Genomic DNA, 21032 nt, shown 5'->3' on the forward strand with positions numbered 1-21032 from the left:
CGAATTGTACTTAAGAATTGTCCTATCATCTTATATATTAGTACTTATATATATTACTTATATATATATATATATATATATATACTTATATATATTAGTTATATATATTAGTACTTTCAATATTTTATATAATAAGAAAATGTTCTTTTTTCCTTTTTTTTTATATTTCTATCTATTTTGATAATTATACTCTCTATTAAACAATCGTGGCACGTAGCGTAGCGTAGATATTAGTCCACATTTGGTTGTACAAAAAATCGATCGATTATTTAAGAAATATATATTATATACGTGCTCGTTTGATAGGTAATAGATATTTCACTTTCATTTAAGCGATAATTGTATTTATTTCTTTATTTTTCTCTCGTTATATAAAACGCGTGTACGAGAGAGAGAGAGAGAGAGAGTTTAACAGCGAAACGAGACTGTGGACAAAAAAATATCTTTCCTCTTTGCGAGTAAGTTTACTCTATTTTTCTATAAAACGATTTGTCGTTTTATAAATATATTCGATATTTAAATAATAATAGATCGATCACGTCGGTGGTTCATATAATGCGTATTATTATAATACGATGGTTGTTCTATTCGATATATAATAAATAGAAAAATTAATCCTAACGAGATATTTCATATCGCCCTACTAATTTTAAATTTCAAACGAATTTCTACGCTTTTCCTCGAGATAATTGTTAATCGTAAAAAACAATATTGTAAGTTAAGACTTTGGAACAAAATTAATGGCGTAATAAAAGTTGACATTTATGTGATTAATAAAATAATACATGTTAAACGTCAATAACTATTGCTAAGGGACCTAATCAATAATTATTAATAAATGATACTTTTTTTTTGTTTTCTATTACAAGTCGTCGAATAATATTTCGACGCATTTTTTTTAGTAGGGCCACGTGTATAGCCAGATATTTAAATAAATAATAAAAATTATTATTATTCATTGCTGTACAGCGTAAAAACGAGAATAAACAACAACTGTGCGTATGTGTGTATGTCTGTGTGAACATGTGATACTACTATCAGAACTTTGTACATATCATTTTAATTTTTAGTTTAATTATTAACGGAAAAGAACGAATAATTTATAAACGCGCGTTCTAATTAATAATAATAATAATAATAATAATAACTACGTCCGTGCTGTGTATGTACTTTTGAAAAGAATTTAAGAGTTTCTTTTCTATCTTTTTTTTCTTATTTTTCTTTCTGTTCGAATTATACTATTTAAAATAAACTTGCCAATGCCATGGGCTGTGCACTTTATGCACTTTAAGTGAACGAAAGAGATGCGATATTAAAAAATTAGTAGAAAAATATGATGAATGTTTTATTTTCGATTTTTCTTATCCTACATTCATGTCATATCTCATTCCTTTGATATAAACTATATATATCAATAATATAATTATATCTACGAGACACTTAACATACTTTTTTGTTGTAATGGTATCGTGGCCTAAATTTGAAAAACTTTGTAAATTGGAATCACTTAACGAGGCTGAATAATGTACAAGTTTTCAACTTCAATTATTTGTTAAATTACATCAAAGTGAGTTTGATCGAAACAAACAAAATTATTTCTATATTAAGTAGCCACAAAAAAGTTCAACTAATTCGCTTGTATTGTTTTAAAGACAAAGTTGTTCGTTATTGTAATATTTTCACGAAAACTTCTTGAAATATTCTACAAAGATTTTTTAACAACATTTAATAATTTATCATTTTCCTCGTTTTAACGTAAAGTAGCAGCTATTATTTCAAGGGATATTAAAAATTTAACCACTGTTCAACATTAGATTGCAGTTTATTGATTTATAATTGTATATATATAGATTTGTATGTTAATAATTTATCAACTAATTTGTTTATTCTGAGAGAATATATGTGTGTCGGTAAATATAACAGCGGAATAAGTTAAAAAGTAAGAAATATTGATTTTATGATTTATTTTATATAACATGATTGTTTATATTTATAAAATTATAAAATAATTTTCTTTTATTTTTCTTTTGTTTTTTTTTTTCTTACAATTAGTCTACTATCATAATTATCAGCACATTTCATGAAATAAAACGGGGGGTATTAATAAACGTGGTTGATTTCTTTCTTTCTCGGACAATCACAAATATTTAGAAAATTAATTAAACAAAATAGAATTTATTTATTACCAGTAGCAACCTTTTTTCGAATAAAATTCTATTATTTAAATAAGATAAAGAGAGAGAGAGAGAGAGAGAGACTTCACGATTTTTAATAGAAATTTCTTCCACGATATCATCACAAGTCATAAAAAAATAGTCGTAATAGAAAATATTTATAAAAATTGACTGAACCACTTGGGAAGATTCGAAGATTCGAAGAAGTTCTGACGCATAATTGATGATAATATTTAAAGGAAAATTTCTAAAGAAGATTTCAGAATGTTTGCGGCATCTTGACTTTTGGATAAGCTCAACTTCTTTGACGTTTCAAGCTCGATTGCTCGCAAAAGAGAATTTCAAGAGCTTCGCATATTCAACAGCTTCAAGAATTTTTCCTTCCTTTTTCTTTCTTTCTTTATTTTTCTTTTTCCTTTTTCTTTTATCATAAAGTCGTCAAAGCGAATAAGAAATGTCGTGAGGATAAATAAATTGGCGAATATATTGTAATAAATGTAAAATATAAATGTTTTCTTATTTTTTTTTCTTCTTTTTTTTTTCGGATAACGAAAACGATGAATCGATCGATGAAAACATTAGGCGTAGCAATGAATTTTTAGTGTGGATGGAAGTTTTAAACAAATTTAATATTCATTTTAAATAAATCGTACATCCTAATTATATTCATCTAAATAGTTTCTGAAAATTGTTGAATTTCTCGATGATGAAACAAAAAATAAATTTTTTTTTCTTCTTTTTTTTTTCGGATAACGAAACGAGAATCGATCGATGAAAACATTAGGCGTAGCAATGAATTTTAGTGTGGATGGAAGTTTTAAAACAAATTTAATATTCATTTTTAAATAAATCGTACATCCTAATTTATTCTCTAAATAGTTTCTGACAATTGTTGAATTTCTCGCTGATGAAACAAAAAATAAAAAAAGAACCCAAGTGGATTTTGTTGCAATGAATTTAACACAAATGCACCTAATTTTAATTGCTACGTCTAATATATTGAAAATTATAATATACTCGTTGAAAATGTTTGTTGTACGTTGTATTATAAATCCAACATCGAATTATTATTGTGTTACATTTTCGACAAACTCCATTATTTGTTTGTAATAAAAAATAAAAATTAAAAGAAAAAAAATATAAATTACGTGGACGGTAAATATACGTGTGATTCCCGACGATGTTACACAATGATACTTTACGTTATTATATAATCTTCGAAATTTTCCCGCCCTAGCTACGGTGAGACAACAGTCTTCGAGTTCAAGCTGTTCAAGCAAGTAAACGACATCAACGTGTACACAACCAGCGGTGTCGTAAACTACACGTGTTCAACAACAACAAATTTCCAGAATGTTGCACGAACAGCTCTCGAAGTTCTGAAACATTGATGAGATTATAAACAATTTCTTTTTTTCTTTTTCTTTTTTCATCTTTCCTCGCTTAAATTCTTTTTATTTATTTCATTTTTTTTTTTCCCTCGATTAGCAGACATAAATTACATTTGGTGGCTTATGTTCGTATGTTCCTTTTAATAATGACAACACGGTTGTAAATTAAATTATCACAAATATTTATTTAATGATTTCTTTATATTTTCTACATATATATTTATGTCTATTCTTATATTATTATATTTTATATTTATTATATTTAGACTATAAATCATTGTAATATAAAATAAATTTTCTTTTATAATTTTGGACTTATGTTCATTCATTGCCATCATTATTAGCATAATTATATATGTATGTACATATATATGAGTTGAAATTATTGGTGAAAAAAATGTCTAATTCTTGTGACTAGTTCTTTGAACGATCGAGAAAAAGTGATTTTTATTTGACCTCATAATCAAATGACGGAACATCGGAAAGACTGTTAATAACGAAATAAATGAGATGACGTCTATAAAAGACAGGTAGGATACGTCAGATCTGTCCTTCAATCCTATTCAGAATGCGTCCTTTCAATCGATCCATTTCAAATTGACTCATTTCTCTTTCATGTAGGAATGTAAAAAAACTTAAAAAAAACAAATTAGTAATTATAGTCCTTCGAGAAAGTAGATATTCAAGAACACAAATAGTTAAGTATATACCGAGCGTCTCATTTTAAAAGATATTCTCGAACGTTACCGATCATATTGATTTTATGCACAAATGAATTAAAAATTAATATTGCAAGTTTTTAATGAGAAAATATGTAATATTTAAACTTGCCATTATACTAATATAAAACGTCTGTTATATAAAATACGAAAGTAATAAGAAACGTTTTTCTCTCCCATTTTCTATTTTTTTTTACACAACAATATTTTTATAAAGTATCGCAAGATATGGGCACTTCGAATGATTAAAATTTCCAAAATTGCACGAAACGGAACAGAAAAAGAAAAAAGCAACATATACCTCATAACTAATAATTACACAGAAAATACGTGTGGATTCGAATCTAAATCGGACACCCTGTTAGATCTTTTAACGAGGGAAGAAGGCTCAGGATTCTTTTTCTTACTTCTTTTTTCTTTTTTTCTTCTTTCGTTTAATCAGAACCTAATGATCCTTATTGTTTCATCGCGGAATTACTTCTATTTCATTTCCGAGCATTTCCTTTACTCGCAATCCAATTTTACAATGATTATCTTTCACTCGGATTTTCCACGCGAGACTTGTTTTTTTTCTTCTTTTCTTTCCTTTTCTTTTCTATTTATCAAGGAAGTGATTTTCGATAATCGATTCGGGGGAAAAAAAAGGAAGGAATGTTGTATACCCAGAAGATCCTAGTTTCTGTGCTTGTTCTCCGCTTTCGAATGGCAGCTGCTCAGGACGAAGATGCGAAAAATAGATTACGTAGTTGAGGACTGAGTAAGGGCTCTTCTCTTCTCTTCTACGACGAAACGGTGATTCGATCCGTGCTAAAAATCGACCGTTTCAAAGAGAGGGAAAAGAAAAAAAGAAATGAGAGTAAGTGAGGAGGGGTGGAGGAAGGGGGCAGAGGGAGGAGAGAGAGGAAGAGCTCTCATTCTCCGCGGGGGCAAAAATACACGTCGTTAATGGAGGCTTGCAACCAATCAGTCGATTTCACGCAAAAGATACAGAAGAATCTTTCAACAGTTCTTTTCTTAACGTGTTCCCCTTTAATGCGCGCCACTTTGTGTAGCGTTGTTAATGGGGCACGCATTTTGCCTCTGAAAATAGCAATTGCACTACCACCATCCTCACCAACACATTATTATGTTTCTATATATAGGAGAAGAACTATGATCGTACACAATATAACCGAATGAAATGTTAGAAACGTCGAGAAAAAGAGAAAAAAAAAAGGAACAAAAATCGATGGACCCATACTGTTCGAATTAATCCCGTTGCATAATGTTTCGTGAAACTTGTCGAGGATAAATAAGCCTCTTATATTTCGTTGTTTAATTAAACGAGAGAAACGTATCTGCTTCTGGATAAGAAGAAAGTAAATTAACCTTTTGTAATCCCATAATTCTTTAGTTAGCATTTAAAAATGAAAATTATATTGATAAATAATTATTATTACGTTAGCACACGTGTTACGTATTATATTAGTATCGTTAACATTATATCACACGTTAAAAAGGTTACACATTCAAGTTATTATCATATAATGTGTATAATAATTATAATATAATTATATCGCATTTAAGTATAATAACAATCATACTAAATATATATTCATTGTAAGATATACCAGATATCGTTTTATTTTCTGTCAAGAAGGGAAAATAAGAGATTATATATGTACCAAAAAAATATAATTAATTTTCTAGACAAACGAATTCATTGAATTTAAATTTATAAAAGAAAAACAACAAAATCTGTCAAGAGGATCAACGTTTATAATCATTCTCATTTACGTATAATCTGATAAAAAAAAGTAATGCCCGTTATCGTTGACAAAATTTCGTTTAGACATCTTAAAAGTAACTCAAACTTAATCTACAAAAGAATACACAAACCGCGAGAGAATAAATTAATTAAATTAATTAGATGCGACGTGCAAAGGCACGTCATAGTGTGTAATACGATGTAAATATATATATATCTCTTTCTGTCTGTCTGTCTCTCTCTCTCTCTTTCTCTTTCTCTACTTATTTCTTTTTAGATGATAGTAAGCGTCTTACAGTATTTGCTTCGCGTAAACGCATCTTGCCGAAGGAACCCAGGAGACATTTTCTTCTAATGAAATGCTATCGCACGTATGTTTTTAGATGAAAGAAGAGTACTTCTTCGTTCGTGACCTCTCATGTAAATGGAATAACATCGTAATAGTGTGCATCTTTCCTAAAGTATTTGTTCAAAATATCTTAGGAGTTCATGATAAATGGTAATATTCTTCTTCGTTAGTACGAATTAATTTTTTATAAAATATATACTTTCAAATTTTCAATTATTTTAATTCATTTATTTCTCCTTTTAATTAGATTTCAACAAATAGTTATTTCCCATTTTATATAATATTTATTTAAGTATTTAAAATAATTTCAATAAGAAAATACATGGGTGGGCTGAAAAGTTTCGAGTCTAACATACAAACAATTATTTTTACGATCAAACTCTGACTGAAAACAATTGGATTTGTTTGATATTATAAAATAAAATTGATTGTTTTTTTTTTTAAATCGAACGATTTAATATTCATTGTCGTAATTATCGATGAAATAATATTAAACCTACATTAATAATAATATTAAATGCATTTAATTTCGTGATTTCGTAAAATCCAATGCCACGAATCCTCCATGAGGATTCCATCGTGAATCGAATTTCTCCGGTAAACGTTTATTTAACGTTTGCTTTCTATGCGAGGTGTAGAGGAGAGAAGTAAATAGTAACCATTAACAGCAGACGGACTTACAGCAAAGCGATACAATCTGATTTAAATTTGATGCTCTTCTTACCTATGATTACCTAACGGCGGATAATTCATTTCGTAACGGAGCATAACGGTCACGCAATGGCTTCTATCTTTTTCTTTTCTTCTTTCTTATTCGTTATTTCGTTCGTTCTTTCTCTCATTCGTAAGAGTAGAGCCTCACAGCGGGTTGCGAGCCTGCATTCTTTCTCTTTGGCACACAAACACAACGGTTGCTCTAATTACACAGCTCGATGCTGATTAGCAACCGGAGCTAACGTTTCTTCCTTTTTCGCCACCCCATATTCCCTGTTTCTCTTCCTTATTATTTCAAAAAAAAAAAATAAGAAAAAAAGAAAGAAAAAAAATGTATCAGTGCACGAGAATTTTTGTTTCCAAGAAGAATCGTATTAAAAGAAAAGAAAAGAAAAGAAAAAAAAAAACGAAATAAGGGAGGAAGAAGAAATAGTTTATTAGTTAGAATCAAAACGTTAAAGGTATTCGGTCACACGGCCTTCATAACGTTCCCATTGACTCGCGAGGTATCATCATCTCTCTGTGTATGTGTGTATCTATGTGTAAAAGCGAAGTTTGCGTAAAATAAAATGAAGAGCAGAACGGAAAGAAGGGCGTAATTATTTGAATAACATCTTAAGGCACACGTGGTTTTTTAGATTTACGCAAGCGTTGATTAAATTCGATGGTAGACCGAGTTACAATTAGTAACGCTGAATAATAGCTCTCTTTTGGTTCTCGCTCGTTAGCTAGCCTAGCATAGCAAACTTGGTATACATACATATATATATATATATATATATGTGTGTGTATATATGTATTCGTGGTGGTAACTTTCGTGGGCGCTTTTGTAAGTAATCTCGTTAGTCTTTTTCTTTCTTTAGTGAATCCTGTTGACTCATGCGATTAATACCACTTCAGTATTCTTACTTTTAGTTATATATCCTGTATTATTTTGATATCCTCGAGTATCTCTTTCATCATTATCTTTCTCCATTTTATATTTTAATCCTTCAAAACGAGTGAAATCTTACATTATATTCCTTACTATAGAATCCTTTTTTTTTTTTTTTTTCTTCTCATTATTATCTTAATAGATAGATAAATAAAAAAGTTTCTTAATTGGTTTAATCTCGCGATGTATCTTTTGATCGAACGGTCGAACGCGTTCGCGTTAGTGTAAATTAAATCAAATTTACATGCCTCGAGAGGATTCATCATCTAACGTACGAATCTAAGAACTTTATCGTTTCAAAAAAAAATAAAAGAAAAATATAAAAAGAAAAACAAAAACAGACATGAAAATTCTATAGAAATAAGAAGAAAAATCGTGGATAATATTATTCGACGCATCTGTCGCTGAGAAGAAACTCGAGTCACGTTCTAAGAAATCCCGAGAAATCTGGGCTATCAAAGATAACACCTCACGATAACCCGCCTTGCATAACGAGATCAAAGGATATCGTCGTTTGATCAAGATCTGACGTCATTTGGAAGCTATACTTTTTTTCGGCGATGAAAAAATAATTACGAAAATTCTCTCCCCTATTTTTAATTTGTTTTGTTTTGTTTCGTTTTTCTTTAGATCCTAACCTATATTGTTTATTTGTTAAATGATTCTTTTTACGATGATCATCATCATCGCCATTCGACTTATGAAAACCTTCGCAATCAACATTTTTTTTTTAAATCATACGAAAAATTCAAAAGATACAGGTAAAGAGGGTTGTTAGTCCCTCTTGCTATAATTAAAAGACTCGACTGCTTAATCATCGTCGTTTGGTAGAAGGAAATTTATTAATTTCCTTTTGAAAACTAATGTTTTAATAAAAAATAAAGAAAAATGTAAAATAGAAAATAAAAAGAAATATGTGTTGGTTCTCTGTTGTTGTAACGAATACGTTCAATTATCTAATTGTTCTCTCAGTGAGAGAATATTAAATAATTGTTCCGAACAGTGACCTTATTAAAATTAATGAAAATGTTTAAGGGAATATTTTAGAGAATAATAAAATAATATAAAAATAAGCGAATATATGTCACAATGAAAATGCTCATTTGTCTAATAATAGTCTTTCAGTATGATCAAAATCAAATGAATTCTTTTGAAAAATGATGTTACAAAGATATATATGAAATTGTTAAGAGTAAAAATTTAATGGAAAAGAAAATAATAAATAAATAAGCAAAGAAGGTACGTCAGCTTTGTCGTTATAATGGAAATATTCATTTGATTAATAATAGTTTTCCAGTGAGACCAAAATCGAATGAATTCTTATGAAAAATAATTTTACAAAGATATATATAAAATTATTGGAGTAAAAATTTAATGAAAAAATAAATAAATAAACAAAGAAAAATGTATGTCGGTTCTGTCGTCATGATGAAAATGCTCATTTGATTAATAATAGTCTTTCAGTGAGACCAAAATCAAATGAATTCTTTTGAAAAATGATGTTACAAAGATATATATATATATAAAATTATTGGAGTAAAAAATTTAATGAAAAAATAAATAAATAAGCAAAGAAGAGGTACGTTGGTTCTGTCGTCATAATGAAAATACTCATTTGATTAATAATAGTCTTTAAATGAGACAAAAATCAAATGAATTCTTTTGAAAAATGATTTTAATATATAATATATAATAAATAATATATAAAAAATTGTTGAAGTATATATAAAAATTTAATGAAAAAAGAAATAAATAAGCGAAGAGGGTATATGTTGGCCCGTTCTGTCGTCATAATGAAGACTCAACTGCCTAATTAGCGTTCCCTCAAAAAAAAAAAAAGAAAAAATAGAAAGAAAAAAAAAAGAATAAAAAGGCGGTCGATATGCGTTAGCCCAGGTTATCCCACGGCGTCACACAGCACGTTCGCAATGAAGCAATCAGCTTTCTCCGTACGAGTGAGAGAAGAAGAAGACCCTTACGTCTTTTTCTTCTCATAGCTGCCATCGTCATCGTCATCGGGACTGTTGCTATTGCCATCTCCAGTTCTCTTCGTTCTTACAAGAGGGGCCCGAAAATCGCACGTACAGGCACCGGGAGCCATGAAAACAATGGTGAAATAAAGCGCGGGCTTTCCATAGTTCCTTATGTGAACTAGAGTATATACAATACCTACACACTTACGCACGAATACAATACAATCCCTCGAAAAAGTTTCGTGTATCTTTGATCGATGATTTTTAAATGGGATAAATTATATGAAAAAAAAAAAAAACATAAAATAGAAAATGATTGATGATATTAATGTGATGATTAATTACATTGAAAGTAATATATAATTACCGAATATTTATTTTTTGAAACGATTATCATATTATATACGTTTGTGTTTTGTATTATAATTGATATTATATCTTAACAATTTAATTGTTATTTATAGTTAAATTCAAAAATATATAAGACAAATATATGTGTACGTAATTATGAAATAGAGATATTTAGAGGATTACATTTGAACACTAAATGAATTCTATATAATATTCAAATAATAAACACTATCTAACGGTTCATTTTTGACAATATATCGTAAAAATTATATCGAATTAATTTAGTTTCAAATAATGTGGCGAGAAATAATGAATAAATAAATTCATTTTCTTTTTTAAGATTTTGACTTAAATCACTTTCATAATTATGGTCACATATAGATAATTATATTTTCATTTAGATAAACTATTGGTCCGGTAATAATATGAATAAAAGAAAAAAAAAAGTAAAAATAAAAATATATAATTTTGTAAAGAGAGATTTTTTTTCTTTTTTTTTTGTCTATAACGATTTCTTACAATTAATATTGTTTGATTCGATTGAATTATCTCCTATATGTTTATATATTTGAATTATTAACAAAATGAAAGATTTTCTATACAGTATATACCTAAATAGGTAGGTAATTACATAGCCCAAGATATACGACAGAAGTTTCGGAATTGCGACGAAATGGTCCGAGGATTCCACCCTCTTCATTCTCTTCGTCATTCTCCTACTCCTTCTTATGGTTCTTCACCGTTCTCCTCTTAGAACCTCGAACGATGAATTCACGCGCACGAGCGACCGGCTGATGCAGGAAATGGAATCTTCGTGGAAGTAGGAGCACTGGCTATATAAGAGAGACTGTAACATCCTGCAAAACGTCAACGTTTGTTTCTCCTCGAGAAGGAAGAGTCGTGTCACGAGAGTAAAAAAACACAATAAGAGTAAAACAATTATTCCACAAGTTTCGCGACTTTTATTTTTTTATATTGTCAATCTTTTCGTTAATATTTTCGTTAGCGTTTTTTCTTTTTTTTTTTCTCTGTTTTTTTCAATCGACATTATCGTCGTCATACCGTCATCGTAAATCGTCATCATTAAAAGCAGATATCTATCGCGAATCATCATCATCATCCGACGTTCGTAATATTATTTTTGTTTTCCTTCAACAACATGGATGCATCAATACGTCATCAGGTAAATGAAAAGTATAGAAACGTGCACGAGACAAACGGTTGGTGCAGCTGCAGCACCAGCGAATTTCTTTTTTTTTTTTATTTTCACTTCTATTTTTATTTTATTAATATTTTGTTCTTCTCTCTCTCTTTCCCTTATCCTTACTTTTCGTCCCCTTTTCGTTTCCGTCCCCATCTATTCCTTTCTTTTTTTTTTTTTTCGTTTTCCACCATATTCCACTTTCCCGCTATTGCGAACGTGAGTACTACGTGAAAAGCCAGTGAATGGGATGAGGAAGATGGGGAGGGAGAAAAAAAGCGATGTGTGATTTTTTGTATTTTCTGCTTTTTCCTTCTTTTTTGGTTTTGGTTTTGTTTCGTTTTGTTTTTGGCTCGGTTCTTCTTTTTCTCTCCCTCTCTCTCTCTCTTTCCGTTCATTTTTGTTCCCCAACCCCCAACCCCTTTTTTCTCGCCTCCCACGATTGTGGTATATACGTCAACGTATTATCACTGCACAACTCTGACGATTCGACGAACACGAAAAATTCAACTGCGAAATACTTTAACTACACGCGTGTCGTTCTTTATCACTCGGAGAGAACGGAAAAGCATTACCAAAGAGAACATTTTTTTCTTTCAATTTCCTTTTCTTATTTCAACTACGACAAAATTTTCGAACGATTATTTTCCAATATTTTCCAAATATTTTCCTCGAAAGATTAATTATATAGTACACATATATATTAATTATCATCCCGTTTTGTTTTTCTTTTTTGATTTTTGATCGATTGAAAATTCATTCGAATAAAAGTACAGATATAAATGATATTAAATGACCGCGTGTTTTCGACGCGTCTGTAACAATTAATAATTAACGCGTACTTAATGCGTTTACCATAGTTATTGTTAGCGCATTGTCGTGAGAGAATACACCCCGGTGAAAGGTGTCGCAAGTCGGTTCAATTTCACACTTTGATAGATGCAGGATTGCTGGTTTCCTTTCGCATAATAATAACAACAATAGTTATAACGTTAAACCTTACGTCAACGAACCCTTCTTCTTTACTTTTTAACGAGAAAGTTGTTTATTAACGGGAAATAATGAAAATCAAGTTGGAGCATCTTACGTTCTTTCGGTAATAACGATTGTTCGATGATACCTGCTTACCTACTTTGAAAATCGATATCGCGAATAAAAATAAAAAAACAAAGATAAAGAGAAATGTGGGCTTGCCAAGTGGGTTTCCTCCCTATAATACGTTTTTTTCGATAACCTCTCAGGTAGAGTCGATTTCTACTATTCGTAATTCGTTTTCCACTTCAAAGAAGAATTCTCATTTCGGCAGATATCCTTTCTACTGATAATCAGCATCGGGTTGGCGTATTGCGAGCCACCGTTAAGTAATCAGTACGGATACCCCGCTGTAGAAGGTAACAACCAGTACAGACACCATGACGGTGGTCACTCCTACGATGACGGACACAATAACAATCAGGACTACGCCGATAATTACGTGAGTAATGATCGTTTTCCCTATCGAATGTTACTCATTTCGACCCTTTGTGCTCAACAACCAACAGTACTAAATCGTGTGAATGCGTTTAACAATTGATGACGCTTCGGAAAAATCTTTCCAAAGTACTTCGAAATTTGAGTAATCTTTTAAAGATCAAAGAGACTTCGTTTAACTCTTCTGACGCCGCCACTTCAAAATGGTTTTATGCCGTAACCTGCGATTTCTTTTGATCCCTTACGTGCTCGAAATACGTGCTCGTTTATTGAAATTTATCGTTTTTTCTTCTTGTTTTTTCCTTTCAAATTATATTGTATCATATAACTAGTATATATTTTGATATTGTTATTTAAAATGAATATTATTATTTAAATACGATGTATAATCTCGTTCTAAAATTTTCTTAATTTCAATTTTACACATGTACGCATTATTTTTTACTTTTAATCATTTTACTGAGTTATTCATATTGTTTACAACGTAAAACATAGAAAAATACATAAAATACAAAATATTGTCCATCTATAACTTATTAATTATAAGATAAATTGTAAGATATTAATTTTAAGACAAGGGACGAGTTAATATTTCATTGGATAGATAAACTTTTTTACGTTTTCAAAAAAGAAAAACTTGAAATAATTTCTTCATTACTAATTTATTTAATTTATTTATTATTACACGTTTTTACTCTTCGGTTAAGATTTATTCTTTGATTTTTGGTAAATTAAAAAAAAACGAGCAACGCATCATACTACGTTGATAAAGTCACTCGCGTGTGCAATCTAACAGTGTACTACTTTATTGAACCCTTGTGATAGGCAACACGTATTCCAAGCATGTACGAATAAGTAACTTATCCTAGGAGATAAATCAAATTTATTACTAAAAGATGGTAAACGATATTATTGATACTTTATAGAATATTGTTTTTTTTTTCTTTTAATTTTAGATGCGTTAGATATTAATTCATTTCAAAGATAGAAAATTGTATTGTACCATGATTATTTTGCTTTCGTTACGTTAAAAAAAAAAACTGCTACAAAAAGTATATCTCTCGAACATTGCGTTATTATAACTATTATTACTCTCATTATTATTCTATTTTTACTAAGAATTATTACAAGAAAAAAAGTAAAAAAATAATAAAAAATAACGAACAAACAAACAAACAAACAAATGTTTGGATTAATTTTATTTTCTAGCCAAAATCTTACGACTTTGGGTATGCGGTAAAAGACGTTGCTACAGGTAACGATTTTGGTCGACGGGAGACGAGTGACGGTGAAACAGTTCAAGGTGAATACAGGGTACAACTTCCTGATGGTAGGACACAGATTGTGACTTATACAGCCGACTGGAGAACTGGTTTTCATGCAGATGTGAGATACGAAGGTACCGCGACTTATCCTGATACGTATAACACGCAGAAAAATGGTTATAATTATAATAATAATAATAACAACAACAATCAAGGCTATGACTTCCAAGGAAACGGTATAAATAATGGATATAACGAAGGTAATCTTTTTTTCTTTTTTTCCTAATTATTGTTGGACTGTTTGTTTGAAATCGATGCTAGAAAACTAAGTAAAGAATACTAAAATTAGGAACCATTAAAGAAGAATTTTTTGTTCTAGGTAATAATGCTAACTATAATAATAATAACAATAACAACTACAGACACGGAGGTAGCAACTACAATCAGAATAATTTTCAATTAGGCTCGAATGCACTGGATAATAATTATAACTTCGGTGATATTACGCGAAATACTTACAAACCGCCTGTTTATGGGCCACCCGTTGGATAAATATTTTAATAATACTATTACGATTTTGTATAAAATTCTTACACATTTCTTTTTTTAAAATAAATAAATGTTTTCTTAATTTTCGATAAAATTTCATTTCACTTTAATCTTACGTTTCTCTAGTTTCTACGAATATAATCCACTTTGTCTTCTTTCGATGCGATGTTGAACTATTTATTGTAATCAACGAAAAAACTCTTACGATTGTTTCTATTCTATTATTTATTCTATTTTTCGAAAATTATAATAATCCAATGATAATTATTAGAATTGATTTAACAAAGATACCAGCAATAGACGCAATGTTGGAAGCATGTTACGATTATCATGTACATATATATTATATCCTTTTTTTTTTCTATGTACTTTTTCACAATTTCAAATTTGTTTAAACTTACGTTGTTAATATGCCAATCTCGTCGAACAAGCTCCAAAAGATTACTTATCTTCAAAATAATTTGAAAAAAAAAATAAAACACGAAATAGAAATGACGACATTAAATATATTTTTACCTACGGTAAAGAGTTCAAAGTAAAACAAACGTTCATGCTAGAATTCACGAAGTTAAATCGTTTCCTTGTTATTATTATTAACAAGCTGAGACATCTTTTCGCGAACAAATTTATTGTACAGAATAAATAACCATAGCATAAGAAAAAGTAGTTTTAATCACCTTAAACATAAAACAAATATGCGTGCATATAAATAAGTCGAACATGAAAATAAAAGTAAAATAATGCGAGTTATTTTTCTTACCGACATGGAAAGTTGGATAGATAAAGTTAAAAAATTGACGAGTACAAAGTAACAAGGTTTTAAACTTCTCATCATCATGAATAACAATAACGTTTGTGATTTTGTAGAAAGCACGTACCATGGTATATAAAACCTATAAATATTGATCATTGTATAATTAAATAAATATATATTTTTAATAAATACGTGGTGAAATTATATACGAAAAAATAAGTCGAAAATGTAAAATAAAATTAGTTCATCAGTGTAGACAAAATTTTCAAACTTATAATATAATAAAATAAAATAATGTTTACGTTTTGTCGACTATAATAACGCTGTGATCTATTATTTTTTGGCCTAAATAGCAATTCATGGAGAGTATACCGCAATTGAGGATGATATTAAAAATTGACAGAACAGTTTCTCTTATGTTTTCTCGTTCGATAGCTGAGTTATGTAAAAGCTATGAAAAACAAAAGCTTTAATAAATATACCTATATCTAAAAAAAAAAAAATTTGTCAAGCTTAATTAAAATAATAAATTAAAATAAGATCATACCCGTACGAACGTAATAATTATAAGAATCGAGCCAAGTATAATAATTATAGAAGAACATTTTTCGAATAAGGAATTAAAGATGGAGTAGAATCTTGAATAGAAATTTTTTAATAAAAATGAAACATAAAAATTAATTAAACGTCTTTGACTCATACTAACTCTAAAGTTTTGTTATGATATTTTATGCTACGAATTATTTTTGCATAAACTATATCCTCCGTATAATGATCACATAAAATATCCTTTCTAATGTCATCCAACATGTTCCTGGATAAAAGATGGTCGATCAAACTCTTAACAGGGGGAACCTTAGATTGTGTTCTCCTGATTCACAATAAGATTTGGTGTATGTGTTAATACTTCTTTAGATAATCATAGTATTAGTACATAGTAGTTTAAATAATCACGCGAATTTTCTTAAAAATTTCCTAAAAAGATAATGTAAATTTTCATTTGTACCCGTTATATGAAGAAATTCGAGCAAAACAACAAAATTCCTGAACGCGTAACGATAGAAAATTTCATTAAACCAGTATGGCAACATTAGACATATAGTTTATCCTTAAGTTTATGATAGTGAAAAAAAGATAGTATAGATTCGTAAAAATATTTGTTCGGGTAAAGGGGATCGTCGATTGAAATAGTTTGAGAAATTGTGATTTAAAAGGTAGTAATAACACACGAATCAAATCTTATCGTGATCCAGGACGATCTAAAATAATGTTTCTCTGTTGACATTTATTTAATCAATTAAAAAATCGATTGTAATATTTTTACCCAACAACACAAAACATTCCGCAAATGTGGTATATAAGTACTGCGAATAATGAATAATTTGCTACTACAGCTGTGCATGTTATAGATGACATAACAAATGTAATAACCAATATCAGAAAGTAATGTTTTTGTATGTCTATAAAAAATTCCATAGGAAATGGTAATGTGCGATGTCGAGTTTGATTTAAAGGAAAATACATATCTAAAATAAATGGTATGGCTGATATGGATATTGCCGTTAAAATCAATCCATAAGTCAACACTAAAAAAAAAAACAAAAGAAAAAGAAATTATTAAGTTATTAAATGAAATTATGAGTTAATATTTTATTATATTTACATATTATTATCAATGAGTACGTTCTACCGTCTTCCGCGTATTTCTTCATTATTTGAAACTCTTCAATATGTTCTTTTTCGAACCAATTTTGTTTAATAAGCTTTAAGATTTGACTTATCTACAATAACATATTTTATGAATGATCCAGTAAAATAATTAAATATTTTTTGTCATTATTTTGTATTATTTTTTTTTTCTTTTCATTTAATTATTATTTCTTAAACTCATATGTGCCCATAATCATGAGCACGTGGTCTAAGTCAAAATTAAATAAAAATGAATTTATTAGTTATTTCACACCACATTATTTTAAACTAAATTAATTCAATTGTAATTTTCACGATATTGTCAAAAATGAACCGTTAGATAGTGTTTGTTATTTCAATATTATATAGAATTCATTTAATGTTCAAACGAAACAAGAAATATATGACTTAGACCATTTTCATAATTATAGGCACATATTCGAATTACATAACATTCATGCATTCAGCATGATAAATAATATAATAATCACATTGTATAGAGTTATATATCTTATAAAATCATATATTATGAATTAAAGAAAATCATTAGAAAAATATTGTTTATCGATAGAACAAAATTAGATAAATATTTTCTTACTTGCAAATTCAAATTGCTTCTAACGTTTTATACACGCACACAAGTTTGCCGTTACACGTACGTAACTCGGCTTTCTTCATAACCACGTTAGTCAAGTGTGATATTATAATTTATTTATTAAATAAATCAAAAAAATTTATTCTTGTTTTCTATTTAGCGTGTACACGTATCTTGTTTATATTTAAAATAAATGAATAGAATAAAGATAATATATACTAAAAACTTTGTCGTATTGCACAGAAGAAAACAATCGTAGAGAAAAGAATTATCGTTGTATAGACATTTTTGAAAAAAATTGACATCGCGTGCCATCTGTGAAAGAAAAAATTCGCTTAATTTATATCGATAATGAAAAATCTCACGTTATTGATCTACATTATCGATTAGATACCAACTTCAATTCAAACTTTCATAGCGTGCAATGTCAATTGTTTTAAAGATGTCTGCAAATGACGATTCTTTTCTGTACAATTTTTCTGTGCTTCTTCTGTTCTTCTGTGCAACATGACAAAGTTTTTAGTATATATTATTTTTATTCTATTCATTATTTTTAAAATATTGACAAGAGATGTGCACACTTAATAGAAAAATAGAGAATTAATTTTTCATTTATTTAATATATAAATCATTACATTGAGTGTTTTACTAACGTTGTTAAGAAGAAAAACGAGTTACCATACGTATGACGATAAGCTTGTGTGCGTGTATAAGCATTAGCAACAATTTAAATTTGCAAGTAAGTTGCAATACAACATTCTTGTTTGATTTTTTTTTTATATTGTACTAATGTAGTCTTATTTTTTTACTTTTTTTTAGGTTTTCAAGGATTGAGAGAATACAACATGAATACATATATGAATACATATATAACCTTATAATTATGATTATTTTTGTTATCTTCTTCATATTTGTTTGGTAAGTTTATCTCTTTTCTTTTATAACATAAAGAAGTGTAATTTAAAAAGTATGAGAAGAGGGTAAAAAAATAGAATAAGAAAGAAAGAGAGAGGGCGACATCTTATACGCATATCATACATATACATATATGGACTCGTTCAGTTTACTTGATATTTTACTAATACAATCTTACGATTTGCAGATTTGCAAGAATATGAAGACTTGGAAAAGCGCAACATCGATTAGGCTAGTTTTACACTCGTATATACTTTCTTATTTTTATATGTGTCAAATACATGTATAAAAGATATACTTGGCAATTTTTAAAAAGGATTCAGTCAGTATTTTTTAGTATTTGAACGAGCAAACATCTCAGCTTTCTTTTATTATACCGGTAAGCTCGAATAATACACATTTTTTATTGGTATATATTAATACATTCACAGTATATTCAATACAATTCAATACATTCTCATACTCTAATGTATTTTATTTGCAGTTTATTTTATGACAACATATTTAACGTATTGTACATAACGTATTTACTTTTTATGTTTACGTTTATGTGTACTAATGATCAAATACGTTTGAATGTTCGCAGAGAAAAAGAAAGACTTGCGAAGGTGAAGGTCAAAGTCAAACGAGGTAACGAGCATTGGCTATGTATAAACATTGTCTCTCATCTAGTATGCATAGAAAAACATTTCGGTACTATCTTATAAGGTAAATAGGAGGGGAGAGGTGACTCGTAGTACGTTATACCTCATTTTGTTTTCGGACGGCGTCGAGATAAGTTTCAACTAGCTTCGCTCCGCGTAAGAATTTAATTACTGGCTAATTAAATAATATTTCATTATTAAATTCTGTAATCTAATCAAATCTCATTTGATTTACAGGTACATGCAATCATTATCGATGACGTGAATTTATTGAAATTAGGTAAGAAGAGTTGTAATTAGAATTATATGATTTTATATTTTCCTATCATTTCACAACAATTTTTACCATAATCTGTCATTCTTTTTATGGTGTCAGAAAGGCGTAGGCAATCATCCCATTGTTTCCATCGTTTCAGAAAGACGTTCACCATCGTTCGTTCTATGGAAATTATACTAATCAATGGTGGTACATACAACTCTGCATACATACGTGCAAGTATATTTTTTTATTTGTTTTCTTTAATTTTGGAATGGATCTCCGACGCAGCAACCTCCCCGTGGTGAGATCCGGTAATCGATATTGCTTACGGTGTCCATAAAATTGATATGGTGCAACGTAAGCACTGTCGAGCCAATGGCTGACGTTCGATGCATTAGAAAATTTTAACTTGCCATTTTATTAATTAATTTTAATGCAATAATGAAATGATTTATTGAATTAATTATTTAATTACGCGTTGCAATTGTTGTTTAAATTTTATTAATATAAATTCATTTTATTTCTTATGGTATTAAATTCATATAAATAATTCAAGACACGTACAATCGAGATTCTAATTAATTGTTCAAATGATTATTTATAACTATTGCACCTTGTTTAGTTTTACATTAATGCTATATCTATTCTTTCCTATAGGTATTAACGCAATTAGCATACTTCTGTAAAAATAACCCTATCGCGATGAAATTTATTCTTTATACGCGATATTTGTTCGTTTGTATTTTATCTTTTTTTTTTATGTAGTTTACAAGTTTGTGGTTGCATCTTTTGAATAATTTTTTTTTCATTAATAATTAAAGCATACAAAAATAGTAGCACGATTCCAGAATTTTTGGAATATGTAGTTTAAATAATTGAATTATAAAACGATTAATATATTTTTTATTAGTGATATAATAAATAAACAGAAGTACGCTACGACTTGGCTTTAACTAAATTTTGATTTTCAGAGCTTCAGTTGCGATTGCGGGCAATGCAATCTTAGAGTCTGTGTTCGTTTTGAAAAATGTTGCATTTCTTGTTATGCAATCACATAGATTGCTTTAAAAGTAATTAAATCGTAATTTAAAATCAGTGCAAGAATTAGTTAAAATATTCTTGTTAAAAAAACAATTTGTTCGGTACGCGATTAGAATCATTAACACACTTTCGGCCAATTCGGTAGAAGAGGATTTGCGTTTCGATTAAAATATTGTCATGGTCGAAAGTGTGAATTAAAATATCTTCGTTTCTTCATAAACATCTTTATCAACGAATCTGGGGCTTCGTCTGGATAAATCAACGGTTAGTATTATTTTCTAATTTTAATTATTACTTT

At 28.9% G+C, this 21032-nt stretch overlaps 1 protein-coding gene across 1 annotated transcript; it reads left to right on the forward strand.

Moving 5' to 3' along the window:
* Window positions 1-11397: 11397 nt before the first annotated feature.
* LOC122521070 (probable serine/threonine-protein kinase clkA) lies at window positions 11398-14885 on the forward strand. Its single transcript, XM_043641489.1, has 4 exons — window positions 11398-11535; window positions 12860-13027; window positions 14233-14548; window positions 14668-14885. The coding sequence occupies exons 1-4, from the start codon at window positions 11512-11514 to the stop codon at window positions 14838-14840; spliced, it is 681 nt and encodes a 226-aa protein (XP_043497424.1). The 5' UTR covers window positions 11398-11511; the 3' UTR covers window positions 14841-14885.
* Window positions 14886-21032: the final 6147 nt, after the last annotated feature.

Source organism: Polistes fuscatus, unplaced genomic scaffold (assembly GCF_010416935.1).
Source record: "Polistes fuscatus isolate 324 unplaced genomic scaffold, CU_Pfus_HIC Scaffold4, whole genome shotgun sequence".
Taxonomy (NCBI): domain Eukaryota; kingdom Metazoa; phylum Arthropoda; class Insecta; order Hymenoptera; family Vespidae; genus Polistes; species Polistes fuscatus.

What these genes read in the sequence shown, in the direction of transcription:
- LOC122521070 (XM_043641489.1), top strand. Translation starts at nt 11,512, where the DNA reads ATGGATGCATCAATACGTCATCAG. An exon ending in AGGACTACGCCGATAATTAC is followed by an intron (nt 13,028 to 14,232) that starts GTGAGTAATGAT and finishes TTTATTTTCTAG; the next exon opens with CCAAAATCTTACGACTTTGG. An exon ending in AAATAATGGATATAACGAAG is followed by an intron (nt 14,549 to 14,667) that starts GTAATCTTTTTT and finishes TTTTTGTTCTAG; the next exon opens with GTAATAATGCTAACTATAAT.